Consider the following 23,081-nt stretch of genomic DNA (forward strand, 5'->3'; position numbering starts at 1 on the left):
AAACAGCGGATTCTGCCTAGTTTTACTGGAATAGTCCCTTGCTGGCTGGAAATTACTAGCTATAAAAAAAATGTAGCAAGATGTAGCTCACTGTATTTGAGGAAGGTTTCTGCAGAGCTTCTGTACTGACCAAACAGGGGGACACATGGGGGAGACAACTCATGGGAACTGGGGAGCATCTAGAGAAACCATTTTGCATTCTGGTTGTGCTTTTATGGCCAACTGGGGTTGCTACCAGCCTCCTTGCGACCCACTCCTTTCTCCCCTGGATGCCTGGGAATAAATACATCAGAGACCATCACGGATGTGCTACAGGGCAGCTTCTTCAGGGCACCAGGAGGGTTGGCTGTGCCACCAAAAAAAGGAAGATGGCCAAGTGCCCATGCCATCCATGGTGGGGACTCTGCATGGTCCAGCTTCATCTTGGTGCTGCTTCATCTTTCCCAGTGGGGCAGATGCAGGCTGCAGGGGAGAGGAGAGGGAGCTTCGTTGCTCTGCAGTTAGTTGGAGATCTCTGAAGCTGTTTGCAATTGTAGATAAATGGGGTAAACAGGCCCTCACATGGAGCTTGTTTGCAGAGCACTGGTGATATAGTAGGACCTGGTTACATTGGGGTTCCCATTTTAAAATTCTTCACTCAGATCACTAGATGTCCATGAGTATAGTTTCACATGATTAAAACAAAACTGACTTTAATAATTGATTCATTCTTCCCTCTCTTTCCCCCTGTCTGGGGCAGGGAGAGTAAATTAAATTAAACTTTTTTTTTTTTTTTCCTCCTGTTCACTAGTTAACATTTGCATTTAACCAGCACTGGTTGAAATTAGGGGAGAGTTTGATATTTTGTTTTTATATAAGTGAAGCAGTTTGTGAAAAGAATCCTCGTTTACCTTAGGTTTTGTAAAAGACTATGCTACTTTTTACAAAACACAACTTTTGGACCAAGTTTGATCTGACAATATTGCTTTCAATACAGGATTGCTTTGAGCCAGCCACTCATCCTCCTATGTCCTCAAGGGCACTGTGGTGGTTTTCACAGAAATTCAAAATCACATTTCCATCAGTTTAAATACTCTCAGCATCCATTAGGGGCCCTAACATGGCTCATCCCTTGTGCAGCAGCTGATGGCTTCTTTGCCTTTCTCCCTGCTTAGTATCACCTGACAGGCAGTGTCTGGGCTGTGAATGCTGAGCCAGGAGGGAGGATGTCCTGACTGTCCCTCTGCAATAAAACCCAAAGGCAGAACTCACAAAGCACAGCATTTTGCCCCTCTTTGCAATGCTGCATGACCTTCTGCTTTCTTTGTGTGTTCTGGCACTGAGCATCCTCCTGGCCTGGAGAGCATCCCCACCTTGTGAGCCAGCCTGGAGGCTCAGTGATCCCTCCCAAAAAGGTCACTACTAAGGGATCAGCAAGCATTTACTAGGCTTTTTAAGTGTCCCTTTCTGCCCCTTAGATCAGAATTTGACCCTGGTTCAGGAAAATCAAGAAATAAGCAGCTGCTTCTCCAGCATTTACAGCAATGCAAGAATTTTAAACCAATTTCAAAATAAAGACATTCAGATGACAATTCATTTGGGCATAAACATACACTAACCAAAGAAAGATCCTCAAAAAAATTTGGCTGCTGAATCCTTGACCTCCAAAGGACCCCTAAATATAGTATTGTATGCAATGTGCTGCTTTTTGTGGGTGAGATATTAAGAGCTTATTTATTTATTAGAAAGTGGTTTACAATGTAAGTAAATTAGTGAGTTCCAAGGCCCTCTCCCAGCTGCCAAATGCTGGGAGGATGTTTATGGCCACTCTAAATAATTTCAAAGCTTAATACAAATACATTTTTAGAAATCAAGGGCTGATGATTTCATGTTTATGGTGGAGTTGAGGATTTTTCAATTCCTCCAGAACATGAGAAAGAAAACAAACAGTATTTCAGATATTTTAAAAATCCATTGAGAAGAAAAACCTCAAAGGTGTTCCTCATCCATGGTGCTGTGGGCTCAAGTCTGCACTGCTTTCACTGAGCTCTACCAAGTCTCATCGAGTCAGTGAAATCAGAAAACGCTCAGCATCCTTCAGGACCCAGCCCATGTATTTTGGAGACTGTGAAGCTGGATTATTAATGGTACAGGCAGGTTTTCCCTGCACTCAGTATGTATTTGCAGATCACTTTGCAGCTGCTGAATGACCTTTGCCAAGGTCATCTTTAAATGACAGAAATCAGATCCTTCAGTCAGCAGAGCAGCAAGCTGGAGCAGCACAAAGGAGTTGCTTTATATTGTGGTTAAAAGGTAGTAAGGACTGGGCAGCACCTGTGGGTACCAGCAGAAGGGCGTCTCCGGAGGGAAACCTGCTTCCCAGACAAAAATAGGACATAAAATGAAAATGGGGCTGGAAGGAATTTCCTTTTTGAGGCATGTGTGCAGCGAGGAATTAGAAATTGGTGAGGTGACGTCAGAGTGTATGTGGGATGCTTGGTATGATTTCCGTGAAAAGTCTCAGTGCCTTGGGGAGGAACAGGCAGAAATGAAGTATTACAGATGCTTCATTTGAGCTTTAGGTCTATTTTCAGCCTTTGTGTGGATGGCAGTGGATGGCCTGCAAATATCAGCAAAAGCTGTGGGCTGCTTCTGCCGTGCGTTGTGGTGGCTGCATGTTCCCATGCTGCGCTCTCCATAGCAACTTACTTTCAATGTAAAACCACAGAACCAGCTGAATAGCTATGAACGTTTACACTCCCTTGTGCATGGGGGAAAACTGATGATGATGTTGAGCTGCTGTGAGGCTGAAATGGTCCTTCCTTGCTTTAAACTGCAGCCTCACCTGAGTTTTAGGTCTGGAGTTGAAATGTAGTTTGATGATGGGAGGTGCTTAGATGCATGCACTCACAGGTGCCTTGTTCCTTTTTGGGAAAAAGTGACCCTCTTCTTATTACCTATGAAGTGCACCAAGAAGCACCTTGTTTTGGGGGTAGGAGACTGCCACGGGTCTACAGCAGGCCAGAGTTAGATGGCTTGACACAACAAGGTTTGCCCAGGCGAATGGTGCCAGTGCTAGCTACAAATAATTCAGAGCAAAATAGCTTTTTTTGCAGTTTGAGATATCAGTGAATCCCAGTTTGACCCTATCCTAGATCTAGCAGGCTGAGATTTGGGTACTGTCATTGCAGCAGTGTCATTTTTTGCAGCAAGTGTTGTCTGGCACCATCCTGAGCATTTTCCTTGATGGTGCTAGATTGCCCAGCCTTGAATTTAGCTGCATGGGCTGCAAGCTCCAGCAAAGCAGAGGCGGCTGTGCAGTGCAGACAGCCAGGCAGTGCACAGCCATGGGCACGGCACCAAGATAGCCAGGGAGGGGAAGTGAAGGAGCCGGCAGGTCTCAGTGGCTAATCCTGGCCATGCCTGGCTTGCTTTTGTCTGTCCCTTGAATCGTTCCTCTCCTGCCAGTTTCTGGAACCTGACCTGGGATATGTGTGCTGGTGATGACTTTGAGGTGGTTTTGCAGGTACTGCAGCAGCAGAGCATCCTCCGAGTGGGTGCATAGCTGCTGTCAAAGGAGCTGGCTCTTGTGGCTCTGCCGCTAGCCACCTGTGGAGGAGGCACACTCAGCAGGATGGCAAAGCCACAGTGACAGCGTTCGACACGCCTTTGCTGTATGACTGGGAGTGCTGGGGAACAAGACTGCTGACCTGGAAAACAAGCCAAGATTAAGAAATGTCAAATTTCTGGGGAGAAGAGGGTTTCCCGGAGGGCTGAGAGGTGGAAAAAGTGGACTCTGGAGGTTACTTGGGATTGCTAATTTCAAATGGACCATGAACCCTGTCGTAGCACTGGTGCCTCTGGGAAGGACCACACTGACACCCTGAGGTGGAACTCCCCTCACAAAACTGAGCGCTGGGGCATGGGTGGCTGTCAGCAGGAGGACTAGTGTAGAGGTGAGTGTGTCCTCCTGGGGACAGAGCTGGAGGGTGATGCCTTCGAATCAGCAGCCTTTGGGGAGCTTCTCTCAGGGTTACTGTAGCAGTGGACAGAACAAAGCGGGCACATGAGCCACACTGTCCCTTCTGACTTGCACCCACAGGCGCTGCAGCTGGCTGGACCCCCGGCAAAGCCGCCATGTAGCAATGAACTGGTACCCTCAGTTCTGCAGCAGCTTTACCTGCAGTTAAAAACCCTGCTGACTCCATAGATGTTTTGATTGTAACAGATGTAAATGTGAACCCAGAAGCCATGCTGTTGTTTCCTTATTAAATTCTATTTGCTTCATGTTGCCCATAAATACGAATTTTCAAAGTACTGCAGACCTCATTTGGGAAGGAATTGCATGGGTGACTGAGGCGGCTTTAACAGACCTGAGTGAAATGCTTCTGACAGGACAAAGCAGTGAAATGCAATGGATAGCAAAGTTGTCATTTATCACCATTCCTCCAGATGCATGCCACAGTGGCAATATCTGTTCATTTCTCTGCAGATGGGGCAGTTTTTCTGCTGCGGGCAGCTCTCCCAGCTGGCAGCGCGGGTTGGGTGAACCTCACCACTCCCCAGTGGGATGCAGGGGCTTGGGATGCGCCACGCTGGCTGTCGACAAGCCAGCAGACAGAGACAATTTCTGTTCTCAGCACTGTGAGTCTGGCCCCAATGCTAGTAAAGTTTGAGTGGTGCATTGGGTGTAGGGAGAAGGCTATACTAACCTGGAGTGCCCATAACTCAGCTTTCTCTTTGCTGTTAAATCCTGTTGCTCTCAGGACAAGTTCAGGCCTACTCCAGCAGTCCTTATGAGCCTCCTAATTTCTCCATGGCAATTCAGGGACTAAATGCTGGCCCCATTTCTTCCTGGATGCTCGGATGTGTTGGAAATGGTAGGTCTGCGGACAGCAACGCATTTGACTTGCGTGCAGTACAGCACTGCGACCTAGGGGAGGGACGATGCTTGGCCAGGGGGGATTTCACAGGCCTGGCAGCTCCTCAGAAAGGCTGTTTAGCTCCAGTGTTGAGGGTCCAGTTTTGCCTGGAGAGGCCACGGAGCCTGTCCCAGCCAAGGCTGTGTCATCACCGAGTGGCTGCAGCATAACAAACCAGCAGGACATGTGCAAAAATGAGCGGGGATGCAGAGTCCTTACAGTGTTTAATAGGAAGAATGGAAGAGCTGACAGGGTGTGTATGCAGCATCTCACCATCTCACCTTGACCCTCTTTTCCCTGTGTTTATCGTACCCTCTCGCTGTGTTATGTCTAATTGGGGCTGTAAGCTCCCCTAGGATGGGACTTGCCATTTTTAACTGCCAGGCGCAAGGCACACCTAAGCCACCTTATAAATAATATTTCTGTGCAGAGGGAAACTTGACCCTAGGACGTAAAGGGGTGGCTATGGCAACAGCTGTCTGGGTGATTTGTGTCTCCTATGGACACTGAGCAAAAGGGCCTGGTAACACAGCTTCAGCCCGGGCTGGAGCAGAGTGTGCAGTGCTTCCTGGGGCCCTTTCTGCAGGTATCCACTGGCTTCCTCCTGAGCACAGTTACCTACACTCCTCTTCGGGATTTTTTCTTTTTTTTCCCCTTGCTTACTTTGATATGAAGAAGAGTTACAGAACAGGAATACAGCCAGTAGTAACCCTTTCTTCTCTTAGATATAAGGATAATTTGAGCACATCATCTACTTTTTATTTTCATCTAGCTTTCAGAAATGTGTGGGTTTTTAGCTCTGTGCCAGTACCATCCAGTGGTGGGTAAGAATGAATGCTAATATGAATTCTCCAGGCTTTTACTCTGATGACTGGACTACATCTGTGCTTGGAAACAATATTTTCGCAGTTGTAAATGAAAAAATCAAGCATACCTTAAAGTCAAAGCTGTTATGGTACCAGGAATAGAGGGACTGTACTGAGCACAGTGGAGAGAGGCACCATTTTTCTCTGAGTACCAGGTCCCAGACAGACGTGGGATTGGTCCCAGATTCCTTAGGGTGAGCAAGATTATCACTGGTGCTGGTGATGACATTTCAGTTGATGTAAGCCCAATAATTATTATTATGGAGCAAAGGTTTGATAGTTCCCTACAGCAGTTCAAAATATGTGCAGAAAGGTTCACGATAACATTCTCACCAAATACTGCTTTAAACTTTGATGCTGAAGGAGGCAGAAGGTGAAGAGAAATTAGTCTGTTAATGAGATGAGAAATCCCTGAGTTTGGGAGAGTCCCCCCTATATTGGTTACCATCTTTCTAGCCCATATAGATCTCAGCAAGGTTCTTGCCTGTAATGTTGCTGTACTGGATCTTTTTGTTGCTGATTATACCCAGTTAAGTCTAATCTTCAAAAGTAAGCTTGTTCACACATTCTGAAGCTAAACTTTAACTTATACAAACCATCAAAGAACAGAGGGTTGAATAGCTGTTTCCCAAACCCTAAACCAGAGAAGTATAGCATCAAGGGCTCAGGGAAATAGAGGGTAAAAATAAAGACATGGGATTTTAACAGATTGAAACTGGACAAGTGGATGAATGAACACTGGTACACCTTCCTAGCCAAACTGGTGCAAACCCAAGTCATTACCAGCAGGTAAGTAAGAGATTTAGACCATGTGCCAGTCAGAAAGAGCGACCATCAGCATAAACCGAAATGTTAAATCCTAGTGAAAATGCTTTGACCATACAACAGGGCATCATATGGCAAAAGGAGGCTACTGAGAAACGGCAGACATCTGTCATGGCAGTTTAATGAGAGGTCAAAGAAGAAAAGGAAAGTCACCCTGTGTAAAGTGAAAAAAAACACCTCACTGCATTTTTGGGTGTATGTGTCTTACCCACCTCCCAACCCTTCCTTGAAAGGTCTCAGGGACCGGTAATAGCACAAACCAGTTGCGAAGTCAGACATCTCTCCAGTGCTGTGCTTATGGCTGGCACTTCACTGGTGCAGTGTTTTGGCTGGGGAAGCTGCAAAATAGTCAGTACCTGGCTCCCATCAGACAGTCAGCGTTGTCCACCACAGGGGCCGTGTCCCAGTTTTAGGATCTAGTTTCCCTGAAAGACCATCCTCTATCTCATCCCCAGGATTCCAGCAGGACCAAGCTTGTTTGTGCACAGAGTGTCAGGTGGGGAAGGGAGAAAGAGGAGGAGGAAGAGGAAGAAAAGCACAGTCCTGTGGGGACTCAGGGGGAACAGGAACCTTTGGGAACCAAAGCCTCGGGTATCCTTCCTCAGGGGAGCGAGGAAGTTTGGTTACTGGGTCTGCAGCTGCATTTACCATCCGACAGCGTACACTGGACCTTGTTCTCCATGTGAATCGTGTGGCTTCATCAAGGTTGCACTGCCCTGACTAGCAGCCAGACTGTGCCCCTCTGGCTGATCTTTGTTTATACTTTCAATTTGCAGCTTCAGAAAAGCCTCCTGTCTTTCTGTCTAAACCTTTTGAGGCCACATCCCATGATCTGTACATTTAAATTAGCTTTACTGATGGCCAAGGTGTTGAAGCTTTCCCTTGGGGTAGGTGAGAGTGGAATTTGTCTTTTTGCTTGTTACGGAGTTAGCTGAAGCTCTGATATCAAGATTCAGCTCTTTGGTTCCTTTAGATCAGGATATCAAAATAATTCATAAAGAAATCACAAGCCTAATGGGAACTTGCTGTGGCAGAACATATGAAGAATTTATTGAAGAGATGAACTTTTCAGTTACGTACCTTGGCAGAAGTGGGCATTAACTCTTTGATTCCCCCCTAGTTTTGTCCAGCTGTGACAGCTAGAGTGACTGATTTAGGATTAATGTTTCAGGAAATCTCCTTTGCTGTTCATTCCAGTGGCACAATCTAATGGGACAATGATGGAAAGTGGAGTTTAGCATAAGAACTTTTTGTTTTGACATGGAATGTAATTTTTAAACCTTACCCTGTGCCCCTGATTTGGGACTATTCATATGCTTGTGTGTACATCTCATTACCTTCAGTGGGATATAAATACTTGTTTAGTTGAAGTGGATGTTTAAGTGCTGTCATGAAATGGACCAGACCTAAACGTGTGCTGAAATTTTCTGAATTGGTGCAGACTGCAATAATTGTGCTATTTGAAAACAAGCTCGTAAAACAAAGCCTTGATTTACTGTTTCCATGCATAACTGGGGAGTGCATGACTGCACCAGTGGATGGGGTGTAATGGCTGCACTTTTATTTTGTACATGTGGAAAATAAGTCAGAATTTTTTTGAGAGCTTCTTCATGCTGGATTCTGGGATGGAAATTCTCCAAGAAAGAGATATTAAAAGGAATTAAACCAAAATATTCTGGACAAGTAGCATTATGTGCATTCCTTCAGAAATATAGTTGTTGGATCTTTAGATGGGGAACCAGCTTGAAGAAGAAGGAGAGTTTATATGTAAACTGAACTAGTTACGGCTGAAAAATTGAAACTCTTTTGGCACACTGTAGCTGTTTTCTTTCACTGTTTTCAAAATCATATATTTCAATTTTACATCTTGAAATAACATTTTAATCTTGAAAATGGCAAGAGTGATTTCCAAACAAGACCCAGAAATTAACTGGAGAAACTCTTGGTCCAGTATTGATATGCTTTTATAAAAGGAAGTAAGATAAACTGAGCACTTTGTTTCAGGTTAGCCTGAAATAATGTATCTTTCCAATTTATTTTATTTTTTTTCTTCAGGCAGTTGATTGAAATATTACGTATTATTACTGCCCTTCACAAGTTGAATCTAGAAAATGTGCTCTTACCTCTGGCTAATGAGGTAGCTGTGGGACAGCAACATTCTTCTGATGTCTGGGCAATTTATCATTTAGCAGTGCCTTTGGGCAGCTCTGCCAAACCAAACAGAACTGCAACAAGCCCAGGAAGGTGATTGCTAGCCGCGTTTCTGAGTTTCCTCAGGAAGGAAAAGGGGGAAGACCCAATGATGGCGTTAATTCAGTGCAGTAAGCAATGGTGCTGAGTAAAATGCTGGACCCTAGGGACACCTTGACAGGGATGAGGTGATTGGTGGTGGGTTGAATTCTCCCTGAGCAGCTGTCTGTAAAACTGTCAGTGATGGCAGGAGCCTTTCACTGGGAAATGTGAAGTTGGAGAAGGAGTCATCATCTCCGTGCCTACATGAAAACACAACGGGAAATGAAAGCAAGTGAAAAAGGATAAATGCAGGATACATAAATACCACAGGAGGGAGGATGATGAATGGGAAGGAAGAAGAAGTACTACTTTTGAAGAAAATTGCTGTCAGATAATTCAGGGGATAAAGGGATGTGTCTGATGTAGCTTGGGAATTGGCTGTGAACACTGAGATGCTCTGGAAACATTCACACAGTAACATAAGGAGGATTGGAAATAGAATTGTTGGAGGGCCCATAGCAATCTGCAACAAAGTACATGAAGATAAAGTTATGGGGTTAACACTGTGTGCAATGGTGAACTAGGTGAGACAAGAGGGTCAAGATTTCTAGGAGGAAAGGAGGGTAAAAGGGATGATAATGCCAGGAGTAAGCAATGGAGTCACTGGGTGTGAGAAGAAGGCTCTATAAAGTTATTAGACAACCAGGAATTGCAATTACTGTCTTAATTTCCCATGAAGAAAAAGAAAAAAAAGAACTTTTCTACAGAGAAAGTTACATCTTAAAGATCAGGAAGCATCAGATAAAGTGACAATTTACAGTCTCCAGGGAGAATTAGGTCTTGCATGGGTAATTAAAACAAGTAATAAAAGACTTGCCAGCTGTAGAAAGAATACAAGGAAATGGAAAGAAAAGGTGGGGCACTTTACAGAGAGAGAGACAGGACTGAGATTAAGGTAATGTCAGTATGGTCCTAAAAGTGGTAATTGCTTTGCTGTGATTTTCAAGAGGGGTAATAATAGCTGACAGGAATTGCCTAGGAAGCCTGGGGCAGTGGAGGTAGAAATCATTGCATTGGCATGGGAGTAAAGTTCAGAGGCTTCATGTGTAGGAGTGGAAGATAGATTAAGGGCTGAATAATGGGGATTAGGTGGTCTCCACAAAACCCAAGTCACACGATTTCTGCTCAAACCATATGTCTCTGACTTCAGAGGAGTTAGTAAACATCAAATGGAAAACCCATGAACACAATAGAGGGAATCAGCCAAGGAGGTGCCGACATCCAGAGGTGGCTGTGGCAGTGGCTAAGCACATCTTCAACCTGAAGGACATTTGTCAGTCTTGAGGATCGCTGTCTGAGGAGGGTGAGTTTACCGTGGAGGAGAAGCCATCCTGAATGAAACCCAAAATGTGTTGTTTGTAACACAAATGTTGCCAGCACCCTGCAGACTCTCTGAGCATTGTTTTTTGTAGAAAAGAAAACAAATCCACAACTGTAACACGCATATGGAAGTTTGTTCTTCATAATCTGTCAGACTCAGAACATCCATATTTGCTAAAGAAAACAGTAATTTATTTCAATTTTATGAGGCTAGTTATGCTTTTTGTGCCATTTCATATGTGCAAATCAATTTGACATGCTTACAGATGTTAGGCATAATTGTATGAATATTTGTTATGAACCAGAGTGGCTCAGAGCACTTTATTAGATAGCACATGTCCCAAAACTACAATTTATCAGTCAGTACTCAACCTTTGTACCTTCAGCTGCATTCTTACTCATATATGAGATCTTATGTTTTCATTCCTTAAATTTTATTGAAGAATATGCAGATGATCAATTCAATTACTAAGCTAGCCTGGAAACCACACTTGTTCATTCTGGTTTAAAAAGAGCTGCAATTCCCTACAGTTCAGGGGTTTGTATTTTTTCTTTTTGAATATTTCAACTTGAAGACTGGCAGTACATGAGCTCTTATTCTTTTAGAATTTGGATTTGTTTGTTTATGATTTGTTTTGCTGTGATATTTTATCTGTACTATTGGTACTGCATTGACCTTCCATGACAAGAAATCTGTGATAATCCCAGTAAGCCAAGGGAAGATATTTATATCCTGAGAAAAGTATCCTGAACAGATCCCAAAGGTTTTGTGAGATTCACCTGGCAGGACACCAGCTGCTCTGTGCCTAATGGGACAAAGGCACCATTCCCTCAAAGCAGAATTTGGTGATAAATGCCCACAGGAAGCCACCAGATTTGCACAATAAATGTATCAAACACCTAGCAGTTGATAACAGCTAAAAGGCTAAATTTATTCTCTTCCATCCCATTTTTTATCACCTCTCCCAAACTGAATCATGCAAACCAAATAGCTTTAGTGCTCAATCTCTCCCAAAATGCCTGGAAAGAAATGCTGATTTTTATCCAAGCAATTGCAAACACAAAGCAGACAACTCCAGTGAGATGCTTGTTGAGCAGTGTTGATTTTCACTCATTTCTGTTAAAGTGACAGATGTTTGTAGCCTTGCAATTGGTTCCACGGAGTCAATGGTCTGTCTTCTTTTGTAATCCAGCTTTAAAATCTTTAGTGTCATTTTAGGGTAAACATGAATTATTTCTCCCCCAGACAAACTCCAGATTTGGGCTCTTTGTAACCCTTGGCATGGACTTTGACTTCTGCCCCTTGGTTATAGCAGAAATTCTCTCAAATGTTTTCAGCAATATTGGAAAACCACCTGAGCATCTTGTCAGAAAGCTAATTTGGATTGTGTTGATCACAGGCAAACAAATGCAGCAAGTTGATTTAAATATCTGCCATCCCTGTAATGAAAATGGCTGTTTTGAATAGCAGTTAGCTTGCCTTCCAAATTGCAATGAGCAGGAAGCCAAAACTTGCATGTAGCTATTAACTCCTGCTTTAACCACGTGAATGCACACAAAACGTATGTTTGCTCTCCATTGACTGTGTGGTGATACCAAGATGATGTGTTGGTGAAGCAGGGATTCTTGAACAGAGTTTTCTATACTGACCATGGGGATCCCTATATAATGGATGAGGAGTCCCAAGTATGTTGAATTTTGAGGTAAGACGAGCAACCTGCACATGGAGGCAAAGGAGCAGCAGATAGAGAATAAGGCATTGGATGGAGAGTTAGAAAATGAGAGGGTGCACTGTGGAAAATGGGCTGGTTTTGTTGTGCACTAGGCTAAACCCCAAGAGGTTGCACTTAAGAGCTCTGCTAGAGGAGTCATCTGTCCCCTTGGACAGCTTACTCCATCCCACAGTAGCTATAAAATAAGAACATTAATTCTTCTTGCCTCCCACTCACCATTTATATATCTTTTCTGTTTACATGGTGAGCAGTGTCTTCTGCTGCAGAGCCCAGCAGCTGAGTCCTGATCTCAGATGCTGTTGCCCAGAGCAGATTTTACTTAAATAGCAGCCTGGGCATCTTACATATATAGCTGATAGAAGTGGCATTGTCTGTTGGCTGTAGTTTTGCATATTTTCCTGTAAGTATGTGCAAAAAGAGAGGAGCCAGAGCAGCAAGAGCAGAAGGAAGCAACTTTATTTGAAATGGGGTATTTATACTGTCAATGAAATAGAGACATGCACATATGCAGGTATTGTATAAGTAAGTATTTACTTAACTGATGTCCTTTCTTTGATGTGGGTGTTTTCAAGGAGAAGAAATGGTTTATCTGAGGCAATAACTCAAGCAGTTTGATTTCTCGGTTGTTCATAAAGGGAAATATATTTTGTAGAAGTGAATTCCTAAGTATATGGCAAAGGAGTTTTTCAGTCTGAATCATTCCTTTGAGGGATTTTAAACATTTGCCTCCCACATGCTACAATAATGCTCTGAAAGTGGCTTCGTTGTATGATCTGAGAAGCTGCATTCTGGCGCCTGATGGTTTATGAGAAATAAACACAATGGAGTGGTCTCGGATTATATAAATTCAAGATTTATCAGTAACAAGCAGGGAGGGGAGGAGGAAACCTGTGTGCAGCATCAGAGCAGAAGCATCCCCACAGGAGCATGGTCTCTGCAGTGTTACACCGAGCGCTGCAGAGCCCAGCCTCCTTTCCAGACCTCACATGGAGAGTGCAAGTTTTCAGAAAAACAAATAGTTTTACAAGTGTCTGCTCAGACGCATTGCCAGCAGGCAAGAGCACTTTGGACATGCTCTATGAGGGGAACTGTACGTCTTAATGACTGTGAGCGTGGCCTCGGCTTTCTTCACTTCTCAATTTTTCTCCTGTGTTTATTTTAAGTAAGGGCGATTTTCACTCCCCTGTTTGCTTAGCTCCTCCTGGTGCAATAAAACAGCTAAGATACACGTGGCAGAGACTGAGAGAGCCTGGAACAGAGCATCCCACGGTGGTGAGGACATCTTTAACACCATGAGTACAGCAGGCTGCATAAATATCTACTTTAGTCGCCCTTTAATTTAGGTGGATTTTGAACCCAGGGCCACGCAGTGTTCTTTCTATTATTCCTGGACACAGTCACAGCTGCTCTTCTTCTTGCCAGTGGAGGTGATGTTGTCATCCTTGTTTTAGGAGGGATAAATGAGACTCTAAGTTGTTTCCATTTACCAGATTTTCAGTCCTTGGTCTCCTTAAAGTACATAGTAAATTGAGCTATAAACAACATATAGAAATTGGTCTGGCTATTTCTGTGATGAAGCGTGGTGGTTCATTGGCAGTACACATCAGCTTGCTAGGACTGAGTCAGCAAGGGAGCAAAGATTGCCACAGCACAACACGGGCAGACTTTGCAAGGGCAGGCAGCTGAGCTGGGATTAATACCTGCACTCCTACGATGGGGAGTACGAAGCTGTGAGTGACAGAAGGTTTCCAGAAGCCAGGTTTATTTCTTGTCTTATGACTGATTGCTTTTCCCAACTGCCTCTGAGTGTAATGTTATTTTATGGTATGGTACATCTGCCTCATATTTCAAACATGTCTCCCAACAATGTCAAGGTCTTGCCAAACGGACTGTTAGCTGCCTCAGTCTGCTGTAGACCATGGAGGAGATAGTGCCAGCTGTCCTCCCTGCATAACCTCTTGTGACAGGTAGCGCTGGTGGTGGCAAAAGGAGCCTTCACCTGCTTTCCTGAGTAGGAATGGAGCCCCTCCAGTGTGATGGGAATAATACACTATACATCCTTCGGCAGATGTACGTTTACACAGAATATTTTAGTAGGGGACACTGACTTCAATACATCTTTTGGTAGCTTAGCACCTCTGGAGTTCCTTGGTCACGGAAGTTATACAGTGAGCACCATTACTCACTAAAAATACTGTTACCCAGCAAAGTGAGGGGTTAAGAGAAGAAAAATGCACTTGTGAAGAAGTAAAGCAAAGAACAGAAGGCAGGAGAAACACAAGGCTTTGCATGGGAAAGGAAGGAGCATGCCAGCAAAGTTCAGACCTTACCAGTTTTTTATTCTTCGCTTAGTAGCTGAGGACAGAAATGTTCTCCAGGTACAAGGAATCACTAGATTGTTCCTTGACTTCTCAGCGTTTTTCTCTCCTGGGAAGGAATATCATTAAAAATGGGATAGGTTCTTAGGTTATCAGTCTGATTCCCCAAATTTTAAGTTCTTTTTTGTAGTAGTAAGTCTCAAGATTGGTTTATTTATACCAGGTCTTCCACAGCTCATTCTGGGGAGTGGTTGCAGCCCTCATACTCTGAGGAAATACAATTCATGTGAGGCCGTAGGATTACACCAATTTCAGAAAACTCATCAAGAGAAGGAGATCTGTGTTCCTAGAACTTGCAGTTAAATATTGCACTCTACAAGTTTCCAGCATGTGTGTGCGTGCATGCTGAGTTTGCTCTGCTTTCTCAGATCCTTTACAGGTGTGTGAATACTGGCTGCTCATGACCTTGGAAAGTCAAGCCTTCAGGCAGGAACAGACAGTACTGAAAAAGAGAAATAATGGTTTGACTCTCTGACAGCAACACATCCCCTTTGGGTTTGTGTGGGGCTGAGATCATCTGTGCATGCTGGTGGTTAGAAATGCATTTGTGTTTGGATGTGCATGTAGTTATATTAAATGTGCATGTATGTGATATTTATAATAAATATGTATTATATGTATTATACATGTTTAAGGAAATGGATGATTTTAAGAAGACAACATTTGTCAGTGGTTCAGAAAAAAGGTGGTAGTGAAATACTTCTGATCTGAATGCAGCGATTACACCTTTATCTGGCTGCTCACCAGCTCCTTTTAAGTGCTGTTTTAGTGTTACTGCAGTCACACTGAGCCTACATGAAGTGAGAGGCTCTTCCATGCCCTTTGAGCAGTAAAATGGAGAGCTTTGAAGCCTCAGGTCTGAGGAAGATACTTCAAGTTAATTGTCTGTGTAAGGAATCAGCTGAGAATCTAAATTTTGCAGATAAACCCCACTAAAGAGGAGGAGAAAACAGAAGATGGCTGAACTGCTCAAGTGCCATTCATTTCTACTTTGCTAAATTAATTACTTCTGCTTGCCTTTTTTCCTAAACAAATCCAGAAAAAGATACAAAGGGATTTATGAATTTAGGCATCCTTTACAAAAATTCAGTGTCTCGGTTTCTCAAACTGGGGAGCAGAAAATTTGTATTTAGTAGAAATCCTTTCACTTTGGCTATGTCTGTATTAATACTTTAAGTCTCTAAATCCAGCGTTAACATCATAACAGCACTGATGCAGAGTTCAGAAAAACCCCTCTCTGGAAGGCTACCTGGGCAGCCAGCCTGCATCGAGCTGCTGTGGTCATGGCCAGCTCACTGGTGGTACCCCAGCCGGTTGGGTTAAAAGTTTGCTCTGGTGACTCAGTGAAAGCTCTGGTCTTTGCTCACAGGTCTGTCTATTCTCACCCAAGGAGGTCTCTCACCAGTTGACTTTTCCCAGAGAAATACTGTCAACTGCCTTATAGAGGAAATTCTATAACTTTGAATATTTAATGAGAAGGGATGGTTTCCAAATTCTTCAGGCTGAAGCTGGGCGGTCTCCTCAGTAATGTACTGTTGGACCTGGTTTGTATTTTACAGTCTTGTCCCATAAAGCCGTTCCATCTTTTTGATGTGTGCTCCAGGGTTGGTCTCTGCAAATATAAACGTGCCTGAACACTCCTACATGGAGTCCCTCCTTTGTAAGCACTAAAAGTCAGTTGTAAATGTTCTTCAGGAGCATCATGGTTTAAGCCCAGAGGGCAACTGAGCACCATGCACCTGCTCACTCACTCCTTCCCCCTCAGGTATGGGGAGGAGAAAATAAAACAAAAGGCTCAAGGATCAAGAGAGGGATGATTCATCCATTATGGTCATAGGCAAAAGACAGACTTCTTAGGTGAAGAAAAAGAACATCAATTTAATTCAAACACCACCACCACCACTTACTATACCAATCAGAGTAGGACGGTGAGAAATACAACCACATCTTAAAAACACCTTCCCCCCCACCCCTCCCTTCTTCCCAGGCTCAGCTTTAGTCCTCATTTCTCTATCTCCTCCTCCTGCAGCGGCACAGCGGGGCAGGGGATGGGGGTTGCAGTCAGTTCATCACCCACTGTTTCTGCTGCTCCTTCCTCCACCGGGGGAGGACTCGTTACACTCCTCTCCTGCTCCAGTGTGGGATGCCTCTCATGGGAGACAGTCCTCCAAGAACTTCCTCTGATGTGTGTCCTTCCCACAGGCTGCAGCTCTTTATGAACCACTCTGGCAGGGGTCCCTGCCATGGCTGCAGTCCTCCCAGCAACAGACTGCTCCAGCATGGGCTTCCCTCAGAGTCCCGGCCTTCTTTGGGCACAGCAATCGGTTCCAACATGGGGTCCTCCACAGGTTGCAGGTGGGCATCTGCTCCACTGTGGACCTCCATGGGCTGCAGGGGCACAGCCTGCCCTCTCACCACGGCTGCAGGGGAGTCTCTGCTCTGGCATGTGTGTGTGTGTGTGTGTCCCTCCTCCGTTCTTCAGCTGACCTCAGTGTTTGCATTAGGTGTCTCCCTCACAACTCCAACTCCTCCTCTCAGGGTCTCCTTCTTAAATACGTTATCACAGAGGTGCAGCCACCATCACTAATTGGGTTGGCCTTGTCCAGAGGCAAGTCCGACTCGGAGCCAGGGCAGCTTTGAGAAGCATCTCACTGGAGACACGGCTGTAGCTCCCTCCCCTACTACCAAAACCCCGCCACACGCACACAAACTCAGCACAAGGAGTAAGGCTGCATTACAGGCCACTCCAGCATGAACAGCTTGTTCTGTTTTTAAGAAGTGACAAGTGAAGCTTTAGTGGAAGGAAACACTAATTCCTGGGCATCTTCTGGTGAAAGAAACAGCTCAAAGTCAAACTCATTTGTTTCACATTTCACCAGAATTGTTCATTCATAGCCTTTTGGCCATTATCAGTTATTCTGGATAAATGACATTCCACATTTCTTCCAACTTACCTACCACCCCAAAAGATGAATCCCGCTTTTGATTTACTTCATATTCAGTGGGATTTTTTTTCTTCTTTGGCTGGGTATTTTGTGATTTATCAAAACATAGAGCCCTGGAGCAGGCCAGCCTCGCTTAGAGATTCATCTCTCTAAATTTTCACAAACCCACTTCAGATACCAGTAAACTGTAATCCTTTCTTCCATGGGTATTTGCAAACATTAATGAACTAAGTGTCACAGCCAATCCCATATGCTTGAGACATCTTATCCCTTAAGAGACCAGGCATCTGAGCTGCCAATGGATTTAAGTAAAACAGTTGGATGTGTAACCCTGGTTTGCTATCACTGCCATGTGTCTTGTCTGCAGAAGAGCTCCATCTCTCTTAACCTCTTTACAGATGGAAAAAGATATTTTGTCCAGCAGCCAAAGGGAAATGCAAGCATCCTGGTGGAAAACAAGCTGTTTCAAAACCCTGGCTGCAAGCTACCCACACATCACAGTTGTCAGCCAGGCTGCACATGCATAGTTACAGGGAATAAAATAGAGAGGACCTTCTGTTCCTATTCAGAAAGGTCTTTACCCATTCACCTACACCAAAGGATTGTTGTCGACTGCCGGTATTAATTTGTTCTCCTATGTAGGTTTCCAGCCAAAGGAGGGTAAAATAAGTCTAATTCAATCCAGCAGGAGCACTTGCAATGCAAATGCTATCCCATATATTACAAAGCATTAATGCGACCCACTTCTAGATTACTTGGGGTAATTTCTGATTTTATTTATTCCTCCTTTCTTTAATTAACTTCTGGGAAGAGAAGCTGAAATATCAGTATGGGGAAAATCAAATACGAGAAACAAAGCCCATTTTTATTTTGAGACTCTGCTTTCCTTGTAATAGCAGTTTATTTAAAGAGGAGCCTGGAATAATCCAGTTTAAGCAAAGCAAAGAGCTCAGCTGAAGCCAAACTGTGTGTGGGTGTACTCTTGTCAGGCCTCCCAGAAGAGGAGGGCAGGAAAGGCTGTTAGTCAGACCTCAGATATGGCAGAAGATGTTGGTTATTCACTAGCTGCCGTTTTTCCTTGACATACCGGTACCGAGCCACTACTGTGGTGCACTGGGAGAGGGTACATCCCATTGGGAAAATCCTCAGATAACCTAAGGTCTTGCTTTTTTGTTCTTGTAAAATAAAAATCCCAAGGATACATGGCTGGAAGAGGTGCCCAATGCAAGGGCCAAGCAGGTGGGCTAGGAACAAGTCTCTACTCCTTGGCCTCTTCTTGTTTTTCTACTTTGTGCTGTGTTTGCGGCAGGTCCCAGGCTGGGGTCTGGTGGTGTTGCTTTGTGCTACCTGCCCAGGATTGTGTCATATGGGGTGGTTCCACCTCATACCATTTGGAGCGGGGCTTGAAGCCACAACAGTCTTCAAGCTTAGTTCCCTCAGAGTAACAGTCAGTATGGGTCATAGCTTATAATGTTTGCAGAGAATTACCCACGTGCTGAATTTTCTCACAGTGAATAGTCTCTTGATGCTGCGGGCTTTACAGAGTACAGAAAGTCAGGCATAAGTATAAATCTTTGCATTATCTCAGCTTACTTTTATGATCTGTTTAAATACTTTTTTTTTTTTCCTCAGTATATTGCTCTTTAAAATTTCTATGGCAACAGCACAGATAAGGATATGTTAAATAAAAGTAATTTAGGCTTTAAAGGCAGGTGATTGTGTTCCTTAGAAAAAGAATCAACTAAATTGATGGTTAGCTCTTGAAACAGCAGGTGAGACTAACAAAGAGGATAAGGTGCAATTCTGTTTCCACTGATGGATTTGAATGTGTAAACATCATCTTTCTTTGTTACATATCCATGGATTTGATTTTTAATTATTTGGCTTGGAGATAATAAATGATTGTATGTTATTTATAGAAGACTGTGTGTTCCCAAGTTCTGCACTGTGAAATCCATATCTGTACTGGTTTGCAGTGAGCACCAGAATACTAATGATAATTATATACAGGAATATTAATTAAATTTCAAGTGATCATAAAAAAATAGAACCGAATATAGCATTTGTTTTAAAATAAAAACAATGTGTAATCAGTTATTTATTTCCTAGACCTATGAGAATTACTGTAGACAATAAAGAGGGCATGAAAATTTGGACCAATAGATACTGATTGGTATGTTCAGGGTATATTTCAGATATTTGCCCTCTGCTTCCCCTCTCCAAGGAGAGCCTCCCTTGGTCAATTCTTTCCATCGATTTTGAGTCTGCCTGCTCAGAAGCTGAAAATGTTGGTGCTGGTGGGAAAAGTACAAGAACAGCAATCGATTACAAATACATTTTTTGATACTCTGCTTCCATATTTTAAAGGGGAAAATTTATTAATGGCAGCAGCTCTCCAATTTTCCCTTTTGAACTATAAATCAAAACAATAGCAATTTCCGAACTCCTAGATATTTTAATTTTCTCTGAAGAGACCCCTTTTTTATTTTCTTTCTCCCCACAGACAGTGAAATCATTCCTCCTGACTGCCTGCGTCCCCGCTCGTTCACCGCCATCCGCCGGCCCTCACTGCGGCGGGAGACAGAGGACACACGCCTCTCGGTCAGCCTGTGCGACCTCAACCTGCAGGAGGAGACCTTCCATGTGACAGCCACCACGTGTCCCATCCCACAGAACTCCCTCAACTCCCAGCACTCCCACCTCCTCCCCTCCCAACTGGAGAGTGACCTCCGCTTCCACCACCTCCGGGGACCCCATGTCAAAATCCTTGATGACCAAACTGTGGCCCGTCTGGAGCATGCCCGGGAGGAGAGGACTTTGGTTTTCACCAGCAGACCCCTTCGGATCAACGAAACCATTTTTGTCAAAATCAACAAGTCCAACGCCGTGCGCACAGGGACACTGTCCTATGGGGTGACGTCCTGTGACCCAAGCACCCTGCGCCCCAGCGACCTCCCCTATAATCCCGAGTCCTTGGTTGACCGAAAGGAGTTCTGGGCCATCTGTCGAGTCGTGGTGCCCCTCCAGAGCGGAGACATCCTGGGATTTATGGTGAATTCAGATGGTGAGCTGCACTTGAGTCACAATGGTGCTGGCACTGGCATGCAGGTCTGCGTGGACTGTTCCCAGCCCCTCTGGATGTTCTTCGTTTTACATGGCGCAGTCATGCAGATTCGATTGTTGGGTATGTTGGACTCCCGTTTTCCAAACCTTATGCACAAGAAAGCAAGGGGAGCTGGGGGGGAACATCATGGGGAAGACTGGAGGGAATGAATGGCTCCCTCCCTGCTCTAGGCTCAGGTACAAATTTTGATTTTATAAAAGGAAAAATAAATAAATACAAAGGCACATATGTAGCACATGGATATGAGTGAAAAGTCTTACCTCTTGGCACTTCTTCACTTGATGGTCTCAAAGCCCTTTTCATATAATGAAGCCTCAGAGACCTGCATTAATTTACAGATGAGTCACCGCTGACCTAGGGGAAGCAAGGAGGGGGGAGAAGAGGTGCTTTGGGCTGAGCTAATGTAGGGCATAGCCAGCAGGAAAAATGAGGTCTGATGCACTTTTCCGTCTATTAGCTATCTGGCATGACCAATTCTCAAAAAGAGCCATCCCCTTGCTTTCCTCAGGCTTCTATGTGAGAGGCAGGCTAGCAAGCAGTGAGGAAGCCCTATGCCTTATGATCCCAGCGGTGCACAGAGCATGGCACTGATCAGCTCAACAGGAGAGGGGTTTCCTTGTCCTCCAACCCTGTTTAAGGTAGTGTAGCTCATACAGGTTGACAGATCTCTGAAGAGCTGTCCTCTTTCTCTTGATATATTTGCTCAGTTTTTAAGCTCTGTTAACTGAAGTAGTTTAAATGCTGAAAATCATGTTTTGAAGGTGTGGAGGGAAAAGCCTTGAAATAGCATTTGCTCAGGATCAAATTTACTTTTTTGTGTGTGTGTGTATTGGATACAAGTGTAGGATGTGTTTGGCCATAAATTTGGACCATATCATGGTTCTGCTGGTGTCAGTGTCAGAAAGTAAATAATGGATTCTGAGGACATAATGTAATTTCTGGTATTCCTCTAACTGGAGATGATTTTAAAATGCTCCTTTCTTGTGTATACTGTTTTATTCCTTTTTGCTTCAAATCCTCACTACAAAAATGCCCCTATTACCCAACAGGAAAAAAAACCCAAACCCAAAAGCCAACCAACACCTCCTTTTTTAGGATTTATAGACAGGCGGTGAAGATGAATTGTGGTGAACACACACATCTGTCTGCAGGGTCTAGTTCACCTAATCACAGTATGAGGTGCCCTATATGATTTGCTCACCTAATCACAGTATGAGGTGCCCTATATGATTTGCTTAAAGTTGACCATAGGTCTGTGCTGTGAGTGTTTTGTGGCTGTTAAAGGCTCACAGATGACAAATGTAATACTGCAATTTATTTCCAGGAGCCCAACACTCAGTCCCTGATAATTCAGCCTGATTACATTTGCTGTGCGTACTGTACATAATCCATGACTAGCTCTGCTCTCCACCAACATGTCATTGTGATAATGGTAGGTGAAGTCAAACAGATCCTGTTAAAGTAGGAGATTAAATGCTCCTGTATACATTAGAAGGAAAACATCCTCAGGTCACTGAGCTGCTGGTAAAACTAACTCATCGACCAGTGCTTCCTTTTATATGAGATCACTAATTCTGGCAGTTTTGCACAGGGCAAATAGCCTCCTTGCAATGGGTCCTGAAACAGCGCAGCGAGGATGTGTCTCAGCAAAGGGTCAGAATCGTGTCCTCATGCACAATTCAACAGAGCATGACTTGAACGCAGGCCTCGTGTGTCCTGGGCAAACCTCCTGCTGCGCATACCCTGCGTATGTCCTCCCTACCTGCTCACAGCTTCAGTCCAAACCAGTACACTCCCAGTGCTTGTTTTAGATGAATCTGCTTTTGGATCTGTGAAATTAAATCTGCTGAGTTGTAAAACTACTCAGTACCTGTTTCTGACTATATAAGAGACTTTTCTGGCCTAGGTCACTGGAAGAGAAGCTGAAGATGGGCTATTGTTCTTATGTGAGATCTAAATGAAAAGAATGGGACTTGCTGATCTTGCCTCTCTCAGGGAAAGGGTAGGACCCTGCTGCGTGTACAGCTTTATCCATGTTGCCTTGGGCAGTGAGCTGCTATCTTCCAGTTAAAAGCTATGAAATTGGAGCTTGCCTATAATATTTAACAGGTATTAAAATACGAATAGAGCTTTTCAGACCTGTGCTTCCAGTATAAAATGCTGGGAGCAGTGTAGTCCCAGTATCAGTACAGTGCAACTGCCCAGAGAAGAGCACTGACACTGTCCCAAGACTGCACATCTCTGCAACTGCAGTAATTATATGGATCACCAATATCCTGACAGAAGGCAAAGAAAATAATGAACTCCCATCCCTAGTTTTTGCAATGTTATTAGGGAGGTGCTGTGCACTGTTTGCACTGCGGTGGAACAGATTATGTATGGTACTTTCTATAATATCTGTCATCATTATATTAGAAAATGTCATCTTTCTAATGACAAGCTCCGTCTTCAGAATGCAAACAAGAGTAATTTTGTGTGATCTGTCTTTTGTAGTTTGAGCTTTATATCACAGGAGAAGACATGTTTATAGTTATCTTTTTCTAGTTTTAATACAAAAAGCGAAGTTCCATATCCTTGAAAGAAATGAGACACAAATACTGCAAAAGGCATAATTGTACCAAATCTGTCTTAAATAGCAGATGTCTTTCTATTTCTGGGGGCATGTCGTTATTAGATTAATCAAAGCAACGTTATGCA

At 43.9% G+C, this 23,081-nt stretch overlaps 1 protein-coding gene across 4 annotated transcripts in view; it reads left to right on the forward strand.

Moving 5' to 3' along the window:
• Window positions 1-23,081, forward strand: part of NEURL1 (neuralized E3 ubiquitin protein ligase 1) — a 170,065-nt gene that overhangs the window by 127,676 nt on the left and 19,308 nt on the right. For all 4 annotated transcript variants that reach the window (XM_074907662.1, XM_074907665.1, XM_074907663.1 and 1 more), the window contains one exon: window positions 19,764-20,444. In XM_074907662.1, the coding sequence (XP_074763763.1) occupies window positions 19,764-20,444 (681 nt within the window). The remainder of the gene's footprint in view (window positions 1-19,763; window positions 20,445-23,081) is intronic.

This window comes from Athene noctua, chromosome 5 (assembly GCF_965140245.1).
Source record: "Athene noctua chromosome 5, bAthNoc1.hap1.1, whole genome shotgun sequence".
In the NCBI taxonomy this organism is placed as follows: domain Eukaryota; kingdom Metazoa; phylum Chordata; class Aves; order Strigiformes; family Strigidae; genus Athene; species Athene noctua.